The sequence below is a fragment of the Leishmania mexicana genome, chromosome 29 (genome assembly GCF_000234665.1).
Source record: "Leishmania mexicana MHOM/GT/2001/U1103 complete genome, chromosome 29".
Taxonomy (NCBI): domain Eukaryota; phylum Euglenozoa; class Kinetoplastea; order Trypanosomatida; family Trypanosomatidae; genus Leishmania; species Leishmania mexicana.
Genome location: NC_018333.1, coordinates 355,612 through 375,026, shown reverse-complemented (window position 1 = coordinate 375,026; position 19,415 = coordinate 355,612). Strand labels below are relative to the sequence as shown.

The 19,415-nt window shown below is 59.3% G+C and overlaps 4 protein-coding genes across 4 annotated transcripts; all 4 read right to left on the bottom strand.

The window, feature by feature from the left end:
• Nucleotides 1–73: 73 nt before the first annotated feature.
• Nucleotides 74–1,693, bottom strand: LMXM_29_1120 (putative importin alpha; the record flags this gene model as incomplete). Its single annotated transcript, XM_003877214.1, has 1 exon — nucleotides 74–1,693. One exon carries the CDS (start codon nucleotides 1,691–1,693, stop codon nucleotides 74–76), a length of 1,620 nt encoding a protein of 539 aa, XP_003877263.1.
• A 4,662-nt stretch (nucleotides 1,694–6,355) lies between these two features.
• Nucleotides 6,356–8,215, bottom strand: LMXM_29_1110 (putative RNA-binding protein; the record flags this gene model as incomplete). The annotated part of the gene is made up of 1 exon (XM_003877213.1): nucleotides 6,356–8,215. One exon carries the CDS (start codon nucleotides 8,213–8,215, stop codon nucleotides 6,356–6,358), a length of 1,860 nt encoding a protein of 619 aa, XP_003877262.1.
• Nucleotides 8,216–11,784: 3,569 nt separating this feature from the next.
• LMXM_29_1100 (putative DREV methyltransferase) lies at nucleotides 11,785–12,696 on the bottom strand (the record flags this gene model as incomplete). The annotated part of the gene is made up of 1 exon (XM_003877212.1): nucleotides 11,785–12,696. The coding sequence occupies one exon, from the start codon at nucleotides 12,694–12,696 to the stop codon at nucleotides 11,785–11,787; it is 912 nt and encodes a 303-aa protein (XP_003877261.1).
• A 1,956-nt stretch (nucleotides 12,697–14,652) lies between these two features.
• Nucleotides 14,653–17,625, bottom strand: LMXM_29_1090 (conserved hypothetical protein; the record flags this gene model as incomplete). Its single annotated transcript, XM_003877211.1, has 1 exon — nucleotides 14,653–17,625. The coding sequence occupies one exon, from the start codon at nucleotides 17,623–17,625 to the stop codon at nucleotides 14,653–14,655; it is 2,973 nt and encodes a 990-aa protein (XP_003877260.1).
• Between the last annotated feature and the right edge of the window lie 1,790 nt (nucleotides 17,626–19,415).

Genomic DNA, 19,415 nt, shown 5'->3' with positions numbered 1-19,415 from the left:
TTTCTTTTTCGTGTTCGGACACGCCCGCCACTCACCTCAAGAGCCACCCACGCACGGGTTCCTACTTTTTCGTTTAGAAGTTGAACTGACCGCTGCCGGCGTTAGGGTTGCCCTGCGCAAAGTCCACCATGTCGGCGCCCATAGCATCGCCCATCGGGCCCGCCTCGTCCTCCGTCGTGAAGAAGGTCTCGAGGATCTGAAGCGCAATGCTGTACACGTTCTTGTCAGCGTGCGTCTGAAGCTGCTCGATGGAGTCTACGCCGCCGCAGTCCATCACCTGTTTCGCTACAATGTTCTCCTCCGTGCCGCCCGACGTCTTCTCATCCTCGCCGACCTGCAGGAAACACTGCACCGCCTCCAGAGCGACCGTCACGATCTTCGGGTCGTACGTGCGCAGCGTCTCACACAGTGGTGGGATGACGCCGATGTTGACGAGGTACTTCACCTGCGCCACTGAGCCGCAGAAGGTGATATTCGCAATGGTCCACACGGCCTCCTTCCTCACATCAAGCTCTGGCGCGCTAAGACACTCCAAGATGGGGATGCAAACGTTCGAATTCACGAGCGCCTCGATCTGGTAAGGCTGGCCGGCCGCGATGTTAGAGATGGTCCAGCACGTCTCCTTGCGCAGCGCGCGCTTCGGGTGGCGCAGCAGCTCAGCCATGGCCGGCAGAGCACCACTGTTAATGATAACCTGCGTCTGCTCGTCCGTACCGGCGGCGATGTTGCCGATGATGCGAATTGCCGGCAGCTTCACGTTCGTGCTCGGGACGGACAGGAGCTGCACAATGCGCGGAACAGCGCCGGCCTCGAGCACCGCCTGCACACGCTCCGCAGGTCCGTCGCTGATGTACGAAATACCCCATGCAGCATCCACAATGAGCTGGTCATCGGAGCTGTTGAGGAGATCGACCAGCGTCGGCAGCGCGATTGCCACTCGCTCCAGCGGCGGCAGTGGCTTGCAGCGGCACAAGTTCGACACGGCCCATGTGGCGTTGCGCAGAACGTGAATCGGCTGTTCCTTCACGCTCAGCACATTAAGCAGGGCGACCATGGCGCCGTGGCTCAGCGCCTCGTCACGGCAGGCGGCGCCCTCACCGGAAAGGTTACCGATGGCCCACGCGCTCTGATCGCGGCAGTCCGCGTTTGGCGACCCCAGCAGCGCGACGAAGCGCGGAATGGCACCACAGGCGACGAGCATCATCGTGTTCTCCGACGTGCCTGCAGCGATGTTGGTCAGGGCCCAGGCCGACTCAAACTGCAGCTCCGGGTAGTCCTCGCGCTGCAGCAAGTTCACCAAGTGCGGCACAACACCGCTCGATGTCACGACATCGTATGGTGGGTCCTTCTCGACGGAGAGGATCTTGCGGATCAGCAATGTGCCCTGAAACACCTCGCGGTCTGTAGGCCCGTTCATGCACATGTTCACGAGGGTAGGGAGAAGCTGCAGGGGCACCGAAGCGGGTGTCGACCTGGCGTCGTAAGACCAGACATCCTCTGGGTTGGACGCCTGCGCGGCAGTGCCGTTACCACCAAGCATATCAATGTCATCCTGACCCTCGGCGCGCAGGAGTTTCATCACCTCCCCGTGAACCCTGTGGCGCACTGACATGAGCTGACGCTGGCGACGCTCCGCACCAGCCTTGGTGCTGACGGCCTGCTTCGCGCCCTTCTTCTCTTGGTTGTTGAACATCGCGTCGTCTGTGTGGAGAGAGTATTGGTTAGGCGGGCGTGTGGAGGAAGTAGGACGACTGGTGTGCCTGGGACAAGCGCGAGTCGCGGTTCAATGGGCCGAGAATGAAAACACACACGCACCACAACAACAAAGAAAACGAAGACAGTCACACTGAAGCAGTTCGTCGCAGCACGTGTATGCGCAGTGCCCGTTGCACGGTGTCCGTTGAAGGAGGGGGGAGGAGGAGGAGGAAACAGGTAGTGACTGAGAAAAGGCACGCTGTGCTTACTGCGGAAGATATAAGGTTCAGTGTGCGTGTGTGCGTGGGTGTGTGTCTGCGTGTTGCTCCCTTTTTCGCGCTTTCCGTTGTTGTTTTCTTCTCGGTTCCGTCCCTTCGTGGCTCTCGTCGCTGCAGTGTTGACAGACGCAAGACAAGGCACACCAAAGGCAAGAGAGGGAGAGGGAGCGCGCACACCCAAGACAGCGAGGAACACTCACTCGTAAGACGTGTGGACAACCTCAAACGACAGACGCGCGCACCCACGGAGGGTACCCCCAGGCAGTCGCTGACAGTAAGGGCAGCAACACACCAGTTTTCCCGTCCCTGGTTCGCCTCGTCCTTCCCGCTACCTCTTTCGCTTGTGGTAAGTTGGCGTTGATGGTCGTTTCGTATCGTTCGTTTGTTCGTTCGGCTTTCCCGTTTTGGCTGTGAAGCGCGTGGGCAAACTCCCCAGTCCCATGAGACACGATGCGCCCGCGTGACGCGTGCAGAGTGAGGGAGCGAGAGAGACGGAGGAGGAGGAAGAGGTGGAGGTGAGGTGTGAGCAGGAGACCGCGCATGTGGGTGGGAGAGGGGGGACTGGCAGATGTGAGCGCTTCTTCCGTTGCTCGTTCCCTGCGCAAGCCGTCACAGTGGCAAGCGGACGGGAAGGAGAGCGCGTCCCTTTGCGAGGAGGGGGTGGCGTGAAGCCAGAGAATGATTCCGACCACACGAAAAATAAAATTGGGGCCGTTGTGTAGACAGCAGAGTGGGCTGAGCTGGCGCCAGGCGCCACACACACATACGCGATTTCGTCCAAACAAAAAACTTTAAAGCGGTCGGAGTCGACCTCTCTCTCCCCCTCCTAGCCTCCCTTTGGCAGTTTCGTCAGCCGCCCCTATCCGGCTCGGCCTTCTTTGTCGCTACTGCGTGTCTTCTGGGCTTCAAAGTACGCGTGGCAACGCCCGCCGACGTATTATGCGCGGCACACCACTTATAGAAAAGCAAGAGACACACACACACAACACCACCACAGCCGCGCGCAATGGGAGTAGCAGCAGGCGCAGCACCACGCGAGCCCTGCCTCGACGTGCCCCCCTCTTCCTACTTTTCCTGACATTCACCAGTGTAGCACAACCAGGCCAACGATGGTCCTCTCTGAAGAGGGAGCAATGCGCAGCATCACACACGCACGCGCTGTGCCTTTCATCGCCTCCAGGGAGGTGTACAAGTTCTAGTCGCTCTGATCAGCCGCCCGCTCATGCTTGCAGGTCCCCCAGCAGAGACTGAGGGAGACACACATACACATATACGTGCACGCACACGCCGTACGCCAGAGTTAAAGGGTTCCGATACGACAGGTCAAACTTCAGGAGAGCGCTCCGATTGAGCTCGCAAAAACATAAAGTTGATCATCAACGGTATGACGGTGGTAGTGCATCTCTCGGTGTGTGAGTGTGTGTCAGCAGACTGCAGGTGTGCCCGCATGCGTGTGCACCCGTCGACGACTATACCTACGCACCGCATTTGGTTGCGTCCTCCATCATTTTCGCCTTCCTCTCGCCTCGCGTGTCTCAAATGGTCCATGCAAGGCGCAGACACATCCACAGCGCAGCATGCGCACAAAGTTTACATGCACACATACGTAACGCAAGTACACCGCGAGCACCGCACATACCACGCAATCTTGCTGGCATCGCCAGCAGGCATCACCACTCGGTAAGGTGATGTCGCTGTACTGATGCAGCGTGTCCATCGAGCATTCCTCCTGTGAACTCTGTCATCGCCTTCACGAGCAGCCACATAACCGCATGCGCAACTCTCCAGCGTAGACACATCCCGTCTTGCTCTTTACTTTGACTTCCAGTATCTACAGAAGAGTTCGGCAGCTGCGTACTCGCAAGCCTCAGCTGCCAAGATACGAAGCTGGTTGGTTAAAGCTGAGCACCGCAAAGCAAGAAGGGAAAAGTGGCACAGCACTCCGCTGCGTGGTCCCCTCATCCTCCCTCCCCTCCGACTTACGGACAACATGAAAGGGTCGGGCAGATAATAGTAAGAGACTCTTGCTGGCATCGCCAGCAGGCATCACCACTCGGCAAGATGATGTCGCTGTACTGATGCAGCGTTTACAACCACCGCGCCACCACACAGACAGACACGCGCATACATGCACACACACAGAGAGCCCCGACACACGCAAAGGGACAACGCAAGCGGTGCATCATCCAAGAGAGATGTCCACCTTTCCCACTGTGGTCTGTGCAGGCGCGTGGGGAAAGAGGAGGAGAGGTATGGCACCACCAACGTGTTCCGATTCTCGCTCTTCACTTTGACTTCAGTTCATCTATGTTGACCAGAACTGGAGCGCATGATGGCGCGCCAGTCCTTTGCGGAGATGAGAAGCTGGTTGGTGAAAGCTGCCTGTTCCCGGTGCCTGTGCGCGTGTGTGTGTGAGGGGGGGGGAACTCCTCTCGTGCGCACAAAAAAGCGGTAACGAATCCTTTTTTCTCTCCTTGAATGCCTGCGTAGGTGTGCGCGTGAGCACGCCAACTAGAAGGCTGAAAAGGCAGTGAGCAATGTGCTGAGAGCTCCACAGTATCGACAACAACGGACCCACATGCATCGCACCACGACACCTGTGCATCTCGTACGGCCTTGATGGCAACAACCTCTATCGAGAAGGAGAGTTCGAAGTGCCACGATTAACCATACTTGGACTGCGAATAGTAAGCAAAAAGCGGGAGCAGAGGAGAGGGTGCGAGGCTGGGTGCCATCACAGCCGTGGGAGTGAGAGCGGACAGGCGCGTCCCCGAAGAAATGGCCCTGCGGTGCTCCATTCATGCACAACTATGCATGCACGTATACGTGTATGCCTCTGTGCACACCGTACTCCTTTTATGCCTATCAAGCACACGAATACGCCGTGACGCCCAATGCATACGATCAACGTGTGACGGGGAGGGAGGAGGATGTTGGTGCTGAGGGTCTGTGAAGAGGAAGATAGGGAGCGAGCCTGCGGTGCACATGAAGGCTAGGCAGCGCGCAGTTTCTACTGTGCACGTCTGCCGCGCCACCGCGGGACGACGCCACGTCTGCCGCAGACAGCTTGCTTGTTTCCTGTTTGCAGTAGGTGGAGGATTGGAGGAAGAGGAGAAGAGACAACGGCGACGACGGCCGAGGGACAACGGCGATAGAGAAGAGGAAGGACACATTGGGCGAGAATCACGAATGCAGCAGGAATGTCAGGCACAGACGGGGAAAGAAAGAGAGCTTGTAAAGATGAATCGAGAGCAGGCACCGGCGAAGACACAGAGACGCACGGCGGTGGGCTCCTTGGCCTTCTTCTGTTCTCCGTGCGGTCCCCCCCCCTTCCTCGCGCGATGCACCAATGGTGTGGTGGCATGACGGTTCAGTGGGATGGGGGATGGGCATGAGGAAAGGGAGAGAAGCAGGGAGCGAGAGAGAGAGAGACGTGCACAGCCCCGGCATCGCAGACGGTGAATGGCAACAGGTGGCGGGAGGGGGGAGAGACTAAATCGAAAGAACGGAAAGGAGCGGTGCAAAATAGAATACAAACGACATGCTGTTGAGTGGCACCGAGAGAGAAGAGGGGGAGGAGGAGGAGCGAGGAGGTGGTGATGTGGTGCATCTGGTGAGTGCTTGGGCGGCAGTTCCGCAGCAGAGCGTGAAGGCGGGCAAGAGCAGAGAGCGGCAAGAGGGAAAAGTAGGGAGAAAAAAAAGGGAAGTCATGTGCTGGCTGCCTTCGTGTGTGTGCACAACTAAAACAAAAGTCCTTCGCCCGAATACCTCCACTCGGGTTCGCATGCCTCGCGCTCTCACATTTTTTTTTCGTTGGCGATCATTTCTTTTTTACGTCGTTTTATCGGCTGCCGTTGCTCATCCGCGTGTGTGCGTGTGTGCACAGGGGGGAAGGGGGTAAAAAGAGGAGGAGCAAACTCGAGGAGGCCGTCACATGAAATAGAGCGAGGGCGGGGCGGCCGGCCGGGAAAAGAGCGAAGTACACCACAAAAGGAGTCTCTCTCTCTCACACACACACACACACAAAACGCACGGGCACGGTGCGCCACACAAAGCATGCCACGAGGCTCTCGGTTACGTCCGTCTTCACATCATCATGGGAGGGGGAGGGATCGCGAACTCTGTGGACGACGGAAACGCAAGCACGCCGGCACAGGCGCAGTGAAAGGGGGAGAAAGAGAGACGGTGGCAGATGCCCCTGGGGGAGAGGGAGCCAAAGCACACAGCTAAAGGAAACAACCGAAATGCCGCTTAGACTCGCGCACGCCAACATGCGCACTTACAGACATAGAAAAGGCACGGACAGGACGCGGAGATGGAGTGAACCGACAACCGCCGATGAGACAAGCGGGATTAGGAGGGGGACAGGTGCCCCACCTTGATCAGTTGCGGCGGCGGCGGCGTGTCGCCAGCGAGCGCAGATCCTGCTCGGCCTTCGCGCGGTTGGTGATCTCGTCCAGCTGTGCCCGAAACTGCTCCTCGTACTCCTTGCCGGCGTTGGACTTCTTCTCGATGAACGGGTGCTGCTGAAAGCTTTCTATGATGAATGTCAGGCGATCCATGCCGCTGCTTGTCTGCCCCTCACTCGCCGCCAGCAGCACCATGAGATAGGCGTTGAGCACTGCCTCTGTGAAGGGTACATACTCAGTGGACACGCCAAGCAGCACGTGCGTCACGGCGTACAAGACAAAGAGGCGCTTGTGTGGGTCATCAGGGAACTCCTTCATGCGCTTCGCCACGACGTTGAAGACGTGGACGGAGCGCAGCGGGGAGTAGAGCATGAGCGCTTGCCGGAGTGTCTCGCACGCAGACTCGCTGGCGCAGTTGTCGACGAGCTGGCACACTGCCTGGATCTGGCTCGGGCTGATCTCGAGGCCCCTGGCACCACAGTTGTTATACGTACTGCCCAACAGTGACTGAAGGCGGTTGTCCATGTTCATCTCCGGCACCTCGCGCTTGCGGGCATACACGTTAGTGTCTGCGCCCCCAATGCCGCCACCAGCAGCGCCACCGCCCATCGCCGGTAGCACCAACGCCCCACCGGCACCCGCCCCGCCGCCGTAGCTGCCAGCCACAAGAGCGCCGGTGGTGCCGTCCAACTGCGCACCGGGGCCGCGCATCATGGCATCCAAGTTGAACTCGCCACCGCCATTGTCCAGGGCTGGCTCACCGATACGGCGCCGATCGGCCATGGTGTATGTGTGGTTGTGCTTGCCAAAGCTCACACGGATCGGTGTCCCCTTGATCATGGCGTTGGTCAGCCCTGCGCGCGCCACCCGGGACGAGTCGATAGTGTCGAAGTGACCAAAGCCGATCCCGTTGCTGGAAACGAACTTGCTGAAGATGAAGCCGTCGTAAGGTGCAAACAGATCCTCAACGTCCTTAGCATCCGTATCGGTGGGGAGATGGCCGAGGTAGATGATGTTCGTTGGCGTTTCGTTGACAGGGATGCCGTCGGCGGTGAGGGGGACATTGCTGTAACTGTGACCGGCCATCCCTGCCGGTCCCTCTGCGCCAGCGCCGCTGCCGCCCGCTGCATCGCTTGCATGTTGGGCGTCATGGCCGTAGTTCAAGCTTAGCATGACCCCCTCAATCGGTCTGCCCTTCATCGTCTCAATGGCCATCGTGCACTGTTCGACCGTTTCGTAGTGCAGGAAGGCCATGTTCGAGCGGCCAAGACGGGAGACGCTCGAAATGGGGCCGAACACCTCGAACACCTCCGTCAGCTTCTCATTCGTGATGTACGGGACGAGGTTGCCGACCCACAACACGTTGGACGGCTCCTTGGCCTCCCGCTCGTGCCGCGCGCGGCGCGGCGGGGGCAACGGGGCATCGCGACCGTGCTCCGCCTCGCGCGCGCCACGCTCGTCACGTGGGTCGCGGCTGCCGTCGTAGTCGCGCTGACGACGGGCCCCAGGCACTGCTGCCGGCGCGGGGTCCGTGACAGGTGGCTCCTCCACAGCACTGGGATCATGAGGCAGGTTCATCTCCTCCTCTGTGTATTCGTGCATCTTGCTGTAGTTGAAGATCGCGGCACCCAACTCGCGGCTCTCGATGAGGGCGTCGACGGCGGCCTTGGCCTCCTCGGTGCGCCGCAGGTGCACAAAGGCGTACGACTTGCCATCGTGGATCGAGATCTCCATAACGCGGCCGAAAGGCCAGAATGCGCGGCACAGCATGCTGCGCGAGTGGAAAGCCGGGTCGTAGCTGCCGACCCAGACGGTGTTCGTCGGGTCGCGCATCGGCGGGTTGCGAGGGGCCTCGTCGCGGTGACGACCGCCGCCACGGCGACTGCTCCGCTCGGGGTGCTCGCCACGGTCATGACGGTCGCCGCCACGCTCGCGCCCACCGCCACCGCGGTGACCGCGCTCCCCCCTGCCCTGCCGCCGGTTGCGGCTGCCGCCGTCATAATCGTCGTCGTACCGCCCCGGAGGGTGCATGCCGCCTCGATCGCCGCCGTATGGGTTCTGAGGGGGGTACTGCTGAGGGTGCGACGACTGCGGCCGAGGCGCAGGGGCACCAGATGCGGCGTAAGGAGATATGGTCGGCACCTCTGCGCTCATAGCGGACGGCGGCATCAGGTAGCGCGGTGCATTCGACGGTGGAGCACCACTTGGCGCGGGCTGCTGCGGCGGCGCCGGTGGACCGCCTCCCAACGGCGGTAGAGGGGCACCACCACCACTGTGGCCGGGTGGCATAGGATAGCGAGGGTATGACCCGCCACCTGCGGCTGCTGGCGCTCCCCCGGGTGGTTGCGGCGGTGCGTGTTTCACCATGCCAGGCGGCATCGGCGGCGGGCCACCACTGCGCATACCGGGTGGTTGCGGCGGTGCACGACCCGGAGGTATGGGCGGCGCTGCCCCTCCATGACCTGGTACCTTGAATCCGGGGGGCATGGGCGGCATCGCTTTCATCCCCGGCGGTCGCGGGGGCATCTTGCCCGGTGGAATCGGAGGCGCACTCATCGACGCGAGCGTACGTGTATGTACTACACAAATGAGTGAATGTAGGAGCGTCAGCGAACCTGCGAGAGGCAGCTCTTACGAGCCGAAAAGACGAGCAACGGTCGATGGAAAAAAAAACACGCGAAAGCACGCACACGCCTGCGCTCGGCGTTTCGTTCGTCTGTGTGGCAATGGAGTCTGAGCGTGAAGGAGATGACCCCGCTGCCTATCTCGTGGAGCTTCTTGCTTTCCTACCTTTGTTTTCTTGGTGGGGGCGGGGGAGGGAACCTTGTCCTGTATCTCGGCAGCTTAGCTCCCTCACTTTGCGGACTGAGTGTGTGTGCGTTGATGAGGGGGGAAGAGGGAGGGAGAACAAAAGGAGAAGATGTGAAAGAGCCGGCCGAAGCGGAGGCTTTCCTAGCCCTCAGCCAAGAGAAAAAATAAACCAAGACAGAGAGATATACCGCTTCGCTCGACCAGAGACGTGGTGGACATGACAGCATCGCCCGCACACACACACACACACAGACAGACAGAGAGAGAGAGAGCCGATCTGCACTTGTGGCGCGTAGAAGCGCGTGTTCGCCTGTTTTAGTTTTCCTTTCAACACCGCTATGCTGCGGCGGCGGCGGCTGCTTCCTCTTCTGCGCACGTGTGCGAGCGCATGCATGCGTCTACGTATATATATATATATATATGTGTGTTTTTTCGTTTCGTTGCTTGTTACGCGTATGCTGCACCACCTCCCTTCCGACACACACACACACGCACAACTGTTACTTAGACACACGCACACACCTTACGAAGATAGAGAGAGAGCAAGCAAGAACAGAAACCAAAAAAAAGAAACGGTAGAGCTACAAACGCCTGGAAAGCCCGTATACTCAGCACACTGAGAAGCTGCGCACAAGCGCTCACCCGCTCACTCCTATACATGCACATGCATGGCATTGCACCTGCAGTGTGTGCTGCCGTCGCTTTTCCTTTTGCCCTTCTCGAGAAAATAGCCTACACCTTTCGTTTCCAGCTCTCGTGCCGGCGAATTTGTCCCCCTGCTCCCTCTGCTAACTCTCGACCTCCCGCTCCTCTCCATAGCGCCCCGGTCGGCCCTATTCTCTCGTCCCTCCCCCCTCCCCACGTCCCATACTGCCTCGGTAAGGTGTGCCGCTGATGCGGCGGTAGAGGTGTGACGAAGGGACCGAGGAGATGGTAGTACTGCGCACAGAGAAGGGAGGACATGTTTGCAGAGGCATATGACGCGTTTATAGACGCGAAGCTGCACTAATCGAGAGTGCAGGCAGAAAAAGAAATGAACATCGAAGTCGAGAGGGAGATGAGGCGATCGTCCGGGGGAGAGGGAGGGCGAGAGGCAGACGTGTCAGTAACAAGGAGCAGACACACACACACATGCGCAACAGTGCTACAACTCTTGCGTGTATGCCCATGCGTGTAGTAAATCCGGACTCGCGTTGTTCTTCCGTTCTTGGCTGCGTTGTTGTTCTGACCAGCTCACTTAGCGATGGAAGCAAAACATGCGAAACCAAAATTTGAGGTGCGGGACCTGGAAGAAAAAGGGAGGCGGGGGGAGGGGGCAGGTCTAACGAGAGAGGGCAACGGAAGGGAACAGTGAGACGACGACGATAGAACGGATGTCTGCGCGCAGGGTTACCTTTGCCACCATCACCACTCCCACTCTCTCGCTTTCTTCTCATGCCCACCAACACACACACTCACTCACTCACTCTTTGCAGACTCACTGTCGCTCCCTTCAGCGTCGCAGCATCCCCCGTCCTCTTCGCGTTGGCCTCGCCCTCACCTTCGCATGTATGCCTATGTCACGAGGGTGTGGAGAAGAAGAGGAGGAAAGACGTGTCGGATGATGGATGCATGGAGATACTGGTAAGAGTGACAACGACAGTAAAACTGAAGGGAGGGCGGCAGAGCGTGCGAGTGCAGAAGCTACACACAGACACACACAAGGAAAAGTAAGCATATATATATATATATACCACAACGCCAACAAGATGGTAGATGGAGGCACTGGGTCCAAGGAGGGGGAGGAGGGAGAGGGCAGCGGGAAAACGAAACCATCGACGGCGAAGCAGGAGAGCCGGGGCCCCTGCGATGCCCGCTCTGCGATACACCAAACTTTCGGCGAGGCAGCGCAGAGAGAAAAACACAAACGGGGGAGAAGGAACGACGTGAGCAGTCGTTTTCCTGATTTTTTTCCGCTTCGCGCTTGCCTCCAACGCGTGTCCGTTCTCCGCCATGCAGAATAAGCCACACGCCCACCGACACCAGACCCTGCCCACAGGGGCCCCCATCCGCGTCGTGCGAAGCAGAGCAAGAGAGACGCCCGGTACACCAAATGCGCCCGGCCCAGCCACCTGAGAGCACCGCCCCTGCCCCAAACTCTACCCACCCACCCGCGGCCTCGCAGGTCGCCTCACCGCAGCACCGCCCACGGCCCCACCGCCGGCATCAGCAGCGATGAACCGCACTGACCTCCCCATGGCGTAGGGTGCCTGATCCTGGCCCCACCAGAGGTGGTTCGGCATCGTGCAGGGGGATAGGGGAGCTGCTCGGCTCCGTCCCCACATGGTGGGTCGTGCTGGACCCTGAGGATGCGACGCACTCAGCGGTGTGTGGCCACCTCCCTGCCTGCCTGTCTGCGTCATCCGGGTCGGTGAAAGGAGAAGAGCAACGAAAAAAAAAAGAAAAACGCACTGACAGGGGCACACACAGGGAGGCCCTGAGGCAGGAATGTGACCGCCGCTCTCGCGCTGTGCATCCCGCGACCCAGAGAGAGGGGCGGGTGCACAGATAAGAGGGAGGGAAGGGAGGAAGAACAAAGACCACGCAGGGCTCTACACATCACCTCGGTTACGCAGGATGAGCACGGCGTCGCTTAGCACCGCATACTCGATGCGGAGGTTGCCCTCACATAGGTAGGGGAGCCTGGTCCAGCGAACCACCTCGAAGCCCATTGGCACCAACACGTTCTCGACCAACTTCGACATGGACTCCTCGAAAGAGGCACCGCGGCAGCACTCCCCGCCCTCCATCGGGAGAATCTCGCTGGGCCTCTTCTGCCGCGGGCCATCCTCGACAAACGGGCACCATGGCAAAACGACTGCGAGCACCAGGAGGCCGTTCGGCTTGAGCGAGTCCCGCATCTCCCGCAGCAGTGTCTCCGGCATGTCAGCGCGGTCAAGCACATTGTTGCACGCGATCACATCAAAGTAGCGGCGGTCCAGCAGCTTCTCCGCAGTGTTCATGTGAAAGGGGTCATCATGCGGCAGCACCTCGTAGCCGCGGCGACGCAGTCGCCACCGCATCGATGCCGAAAACTCCGTGACGTACACCTTCTTGAATAGAGGAGCGATCTTTTCCGTCACACCGCCATCTCCGGCGCCGATGTCGAGGAGACTGTCAAATTGGAAGTCCGGCGGCAGCGGGGACGTGAGCGGCGCCTGCGGCGGTCGCAGCAAGCGCCGGATCTGCTCCGTCGAGTACACGAACATCATACCACGCCCGACCATGCCCTGCGCGGTGGTGCGCGAAAGAAAGACCGAGAGGAAGTCCGCTAACATCAGCTTCCACACGCTCATGTTTCGGGAGCGGATAAGAAAGGCTGTCGTCTCCGCGTCGCAGTTGCATGCCTCGAACAGTTGCAGAAGGGAAGGCGAGACAAGGCTCGCCCTCGGCTCGTAGATGAGTGCAGGGCGGCCGCGATGGCCGCTGATGTACAGCTGCAAATCTTTCGAGAGTCCCTGCATGCTGTTGTGTGGTTTCCTTGTTTTTTTTCTCGAGCAAACAAAATGACGGCAATAACAGACGAGGAAGAGAGCAGAGCAGAGAAAGCAAGCCCTGCTGTCGTCGCGGCGTTTCTACACCTTGGAATGCAGCGCGCGGCCGTAGATTGTAGCTTGGAACTTGTAAGGAAGTCGGTTACCGGGTGGAGTGGGGTGGGGGGAAGCTTTTAGGGTTCGAGCTACGAGAGGTCAGTCTCTGCGCGAACACACACCTATACCTCCCACTCACACGCGTGCCCGCTCAAGCACTAGCACACCTCTTCAACCACCAGACAGGGGGAAGAGCAGTGACGAACATGCACACGCGAGCGTTGCCCTCTGTGTGGTGCAGAGTGGACAGTGGAGAAGGAGTGAGCGGGGAAGGGGGAGAGTAAGATTGGTGAATGGTATCGCACCATAATACTGCCCCGATCGCGAAACGAGAGCGAAGGGTCCAAAGAAAAAGAAGGACAAGTGACCGAAAAGATGAACCCGTAGAAATCAATGCCAGCGTAGATGGATGCTGCTGTGATGGCCGCGAGTCAGCCACGGAGCCCGGCGGCAAGAGAGAAGAGATGGGCACTGTGCCGCCAGTTGCTTGCTGCCCTCTCGCCCTCGCCTTCGAAAAATGCACTGTGGCCCTTCTTTCAGCGCCAGGGCATCTGCCCTATGATAAAAACTCCAGAGCAAGGCGAAAAACTACCGAAACAAAAGGTTTGTGATACGCATCGATGTGCCGATTCGCCTGCTCACAAGTCGGCGTTGACAACTGGCCTACAAGCACTTTTTCTCTCCACAGCGCACAGACACATCAATCATAAACGAAGACAACGACCTTACCCGCTGCTTGCCTGCAGAAGCGGCAGCGTTCGCCGCCTCCTTTTGTTTGTTTGTCTGTTTTCACGTCTTGACTGCACCATTTTTGTGTCGTTATTTAATTCTCTCCGAGGGGGAGGGGGTTTCAAAGCTTGCAAGGTGGCGTGAACTGTAAGCGTGTGTGCCGGAATGAAATACAGTTTTGCGTTTTTTTTCTTTTCTTACGATCGCTCGCGTTTTCTCGAATTTCTTGTGTGTGTGTGTGTGTGTGTGCGTGTTTGTTTGTTTGTTTTTCTTTTATTGATAGAGTTGAAGAAACAAAATGGGGAAAAAAAAAAATCTGTCCGTCTGTGTGTGTGTCAGTGAATGAAGAGGAGGGAGGGAGGGAGGGGGGGGGTGTTACGAAACAGCAGGATGGAGAACGGATTATGCGCCCATGCGCATACGTGCGAGGGGGAGAAGGCAGGGGAAAAAGACGACACTCGCTTTCTTCTTTTTCTTTTTTTTTTCGGTGGCCGGGCGGAACCTCGTCCAGCACCTGCGCGCCTTCTCCTCTCCACCGCCACCATCCCGCCCTGCATTTCGCCTCATTCAACTGCTCGCAGGCATCGATGCAACATCTCTGGCCACACACGCATACACGCTCGCACAGCGATACACCCACAAACTGATACCCGTCCCCCTGCACCCACAGGTGCGCCAAACACGTGCGTTAGGATCCAGAGAGTAAGATACATGAAGTGCAAGCTACGAACTGATTGAGAGCATACAAGAAGAATGGCAACCAAGCAGGCCAGCACGTAAATCCAAGGGGGAATGAAAGCACCGCACGTCACACACACACACACACCACACCATCGTCCAAAGCGTCGTACAAAGACAGCGTAAAATCACCGTCCCATTCATCACACGACAAGAGAAAACAACGCAAACATGGTTTAAACATATATATATAAATATATCATAGAAATAGAAATGCAAGAGATGCAGACTGGGGAGACAGCGATGTGAATGGGGGGGTGGACTGTGGGGGGAGGGATGGGGTGTTCGCCACACATACACACACATAAAAGTGCACATACCCACTCCTCGGCCTGCGTCCCTGCTTGGGTCGACTTTTTATTATTAGTATTGTTTTGGAGCAGCGTTCGCGCTTCCTCCCGCACGGCTGGTCTGCCCCGCCATTCGCAGAGCTTCGTGAAATGCCTGCAGCACCACCGAAGCTGTAGCCGTTGCCGGCACGGTGGACGCAGCGTTTGTCAGCATCGGCGCAAGCGCGGCGCGCACCTCAGCTGACGGCGACATCTCCACCGCCTTGAGCATCTGCTGCGCCAACTCATGCACACCGACACCAGAGGCTTCCGTTGCCGCTGGCAACGACAACGGCGACGACGAAGGCGCAGTCGACTTCAACCTCTTCAGCTCTGCCTCAAGCTCCACAACGCGCTGCTGCAGCTCAAAGGCTCGTCTGTAAAAGGTGGTAAACTCGTCGACCAGCGACTCCAAGTCCTGCACCTCTGGCGGGGCCGGTGCCATCGTGATGCCACCGTGCGGGGCATCGCTGATGACGCTAGAACTTTGCTCATCAGACGCAGCAGATGCGATGTTACTTCTACTTCTCGACGCTGCAGCACTCTTGATCGCTGTTGATACGGTCACGGAGGTTTCTGTGGATGACACAGTGCTCGACGCACTCACCTCGTCGACGCCGACAGCCTGCTCCTGCAGCGCGTTGGCGTAGAAGCGCGCCTCAGCGCTAGAGGCTTGGCAACTCTGTGGGACCGCGCCTCCACCCGCGTTAGAGGCGGACGCGAGTGCTGAAATCTGCTCGGTGCCGCACGCCTCATCATCTTCGCCACTTTCTTCAGTATCATCCTCCAGCATGAAGTCTTCGATTTTGACTGAGTTTCTGTCGCGCAGCGCTGACACCTCCTCGTCATCAACGTTGACCGTCCCAACTACCCCCTTCCCTAAAGTTGGAGAAGAGTGGGCCAAGTCCACGCCCTGCGTTGGCGCAGCCCGATCGGCAATGGGTTGCACGGCTTCCCGCGGCTTGGCAGTAGCCGGCACGATTGCGGGCCCGGTATCCTGTGCCTCCCCTGCGGCTTCGCCTGGCACAGCTGCCGCCTTCGCCTTCCGCCGCAGCGCCACCTTGGCCTCCTCCAACTCTCGTTGCTTCGCACGCAGCACCTCCTCCTGCTCGTGATACTGTAAGGCAAACTGTGGATTCCGTGAGTGGATCAGCACGCGCGGTCGACACATCGTGTCCACGACGATGATGCCGATATCAAGGGAATCCTCGCCTGCAGCGGGGGCACCTACCGTGGGCTGCTGAGTCTTGCCGGTGCTGCCCGTGACACTGATGCTACCGCCATGCATCTCTTGCTGAAGGCGGCTCATCAAGAAATCTTTGTCGCCTGGACCGAGATTGATGCGACTGGGTGGGGGGTGGTGAGGGCTGCCGCTGCGACTCGACCTTCCGCTGGCGGCGCCAGTGCCACCTCCGCTTGGGTTGTTGCCTGTCAAACCGCCGGAGCGCGATGAGCAATGCGGATAGGTAAAGCGCGGGTCCTTCCATGTGGTCGTCTGCGTGGAGGTGTCGATAAAGTAGCGTCGGCCGTCGTTTGTGAAGTGCTCCTCCCAGCTCGGCGGCAGCTTCTTCAGCCCGCGCCGCGAGCTCGCCAGCGTCACGCGCGGGATGGTGCGCATGCGGTATCCTGTCACGGCTAACGTCAAGTCACGGTTTAGCCGGCTAAGCGCTGTGATGGAGTTGTACACACATATGAGAGCAGAGGTGAACACGTTGCCAAAGCAGAGCGCCGGCACAAGCATCGTGGCGGCGTGGTGGTGCAGCGGCGGCGGCATCGGCGTGTTCTGGATGGACGCCCAGCTCTGCTCCTCACCAAGTGGAATCGCCTGACTGCGGGCCTGCACGGTCGACACCAGCCAAGTCTGCGCTGCCGGGTCTTCGGCAAGGCACAAGATGTGCATCGTCGCGCACCGACACGTGTCGGTGAAGGCCGTGAGCGAAAAGAGCAAGGACGAGCCCGACTCCGAATGCAAGAGAGGCAGCTCCAACGCCCGAGTCAAGTTGTCCAGGCCGACGTCGAGCGCAGAGAGGGCGTCGTTCGTGTTCTCAACCGGCATCGCTTGCGCGTTGAGCACAAACGAGTCCGTCGTGGCAGACGCACTGGTCGCCGAGTTCACATCGCCTGTCTTCTCCTCGAACGCAGACGGTGTCGGTGGAGGCGCAAGCCTCAGCACGAGCTCCGCGTGCTTGTTAGATAGATCCAGCAAGTCCACCACGCTGGTCGAGTCGAAGGCAATGAAGGTCGCCTCCATGCGCACAAACCGGTGGTGTCGGGAACCGATAGACGGGAAAACGAAACTGTGCGCCTGCGAGGTGCCAGAGCGACTGGGCACGCCTTCGGTGTGGTCGCTGTCCGAGACAGCGTCGTCTCCGCCGGCGAAGGGTGGTGACACGCTCCCCGCCGCACGGGGTGGGACTGACGACGAGGCGTTCGAGCCAGCGCTGTCGGGCGCTGCAGCGGCCCGGTCACCGGTCAGCTTTGCGGTGCAGTTAAAACTCGCCGCCTTTGACAGCTGGAGCTCCCTGCGGTCGAGCAAGCGCTCCATTAGCGTGCGAATGCCATGCGGCAGCAACCCGCACGCTTCCGGGGTACCAATCAGGCCCATCTGCTTCATCTCCTGTGTTGCACCGTACACAAGCACCATCGAGCTGACGCAGTGGTCGACAACGGCGGTGATGGCTGGGTTCAGTGTGGCATTCAACATCGGCTCCAGGGAGGACGCCAGTCTGTAGTGCATTGGCACTCCGGTCACAGCCTCCTCCGGACTGCTCGCCGTGGCCATGAACTCCACATTGGTAATGCGGCCCAGCAGATCGTCCACGCCGTACGTCACTGGCGGGCTGTTCACAACCGAGACGCACTGGTGCAGCGCGGCGCTGTCTTCGCTCAATGGATCGTAGCTGAAGACGGCGGCGTCCAGCAGCGGGCCGCCGGGGTACTGCAGCTGAGGATTGCTATAGTCGATCGCCACCAGCTGCAATCCGCTGCGCAGCATGGAAGAGCTCATCCGCGTGCCCATGGGACTGTGCACCGGAGAATTACCACCGCTGCCGCTCCCATACGGCGTTCCGTTAGACGGTCCCTTCCCCTGCAGAGACTGCTGGCAGATACTGTTGGCGGCCGCGCTCGTCGTGGTGCAGCCCGGGTGGAGGAGGGTCAAGGAAGGCGGGGTGATGGAGGATTCGGCGGGGCTGCCATAGAATGACCCATTGAGCACAAAGTCGTCCTCGGCGGCCGGCTGCAGCATCACCGCCCAGGGCTCGCCGGCGAAGGACTGCAAGGCGATATTCATGCACCAGCGCACGCAACCAGTGTGCGGCGAAGAGCCACCACTGACACCGCCAGTGCCGGAGCTGTTCACCAGCAACGGCGGTGACGTTCTCGCTGCCCCGCTTGAGACGGCATTAGTAGCAACGGTAGCCAAGGCGGTCGCCGCCGAGGACTTGTTGTGCGTGTGCCGCGAGGAACCGTTCGCCGTGGAGCTTTGTGGGGACTGCTCCTTGAGAAGCGCCGCTGCGGGTAACATGAAGCCCGCCAAAGCGCTACCGCCGCCGGGAACACGGAAGAAAATAAGCGTCCGCTTTTGTCTGTCCTCGCCTCCGGGTGTGGGCACGTGACGGTGGGGATGCGGCCAAGATGGCGAGGGCAAAGACGCCGCCGCGATGGATTGCGAGGTGGAATGGGAAACGACGAGGGAGAGGCTTTCGGTCCGTCAGCGAGGGAGGAGGTTACGGTGCCGCTGCTATGATCGCTACCCTCGCGCCCGCTCGCTGCATGTTCCCTTGTAGAACGAAGTGTGGGTTTGTGCGCGTGTGAGTCGGGGAGGAGTGTCCTCTCGGTTGCCGTGAAAGGGCGCCCTTCACAGCGTCAGCCTCGTTAGGCCTCCTCCTCCCTCTCTGCGTTGCTTCGCCGACCCTGTGCTCTTGTTAACCGGGAGGGGAAGGGGTCGAGATCAGCAGCGGTAGTGGAAAGACAGTGATCTGCACGATGACCTGTGCGTAGTACGTGAGCGGTTGATTCGTTATTTTGGTGTCCGTGCACGTATGCGAATAGGAAACGAATGGGAGTGTGTATCGGTTGACGGCAAAGCGAAGGGTAGATGTCCGTGTTGGGCGTGTGCGGGGTCTGCGCCGTATAGTGCCGCCAAATCGGACCGCCCTCGCTCTCTCTTCCTCTCTCGCACGCGCGCGTCAACCTGAGATTCGTCACCGTGTTGGCCTGCCTGGCCAACGCCGTTGCGGAGTTGGAAGCGGGCGTGGGGGAGGGGGAGGGCAAAACGTGAAAAGAAAAGCAAAGGAAAAGGGTGGCTACACATGCACTGACGCGTGCGAGTGGCGGCAATGGTAAGAGCAGCAGTAGCAGCAGCAGTGAGAAACTGAGAGAGAAGGTAGATGAGTACGGGGGGAGTTTTGTACACAAAAAAAAGGTTGTGAGGTGTGGAGAGGTGGAAGGTGCGGAGGAGGTAGCCGGAAGTGGAGAGCAGCGCGCGTGCGTGTGTGAACATCACGGACCGAGAGATAAACGCTGGAATGCAGCGCCAGGGAGGGAGAACTGTCGCAAGCCGCCCTCTCCTCCGCTTGTGCGTCTCCCCCCTCCCCACACACACACACATACACACACACTCGCGTCACGCCGTGTAGTAAGTTGCACGAGTATGAATGAATGACGGGAGAAGCGATGAAGTATCGGCGTGGAGACGGGTGCTCCCGCCTGCGCTGCTATCAGAGTGCAACCTTGCGCACCATCCTCATCCTTTTTTCCGTTTCTATCGCCCAGCTTTGAGTTCTCTGCAGACGG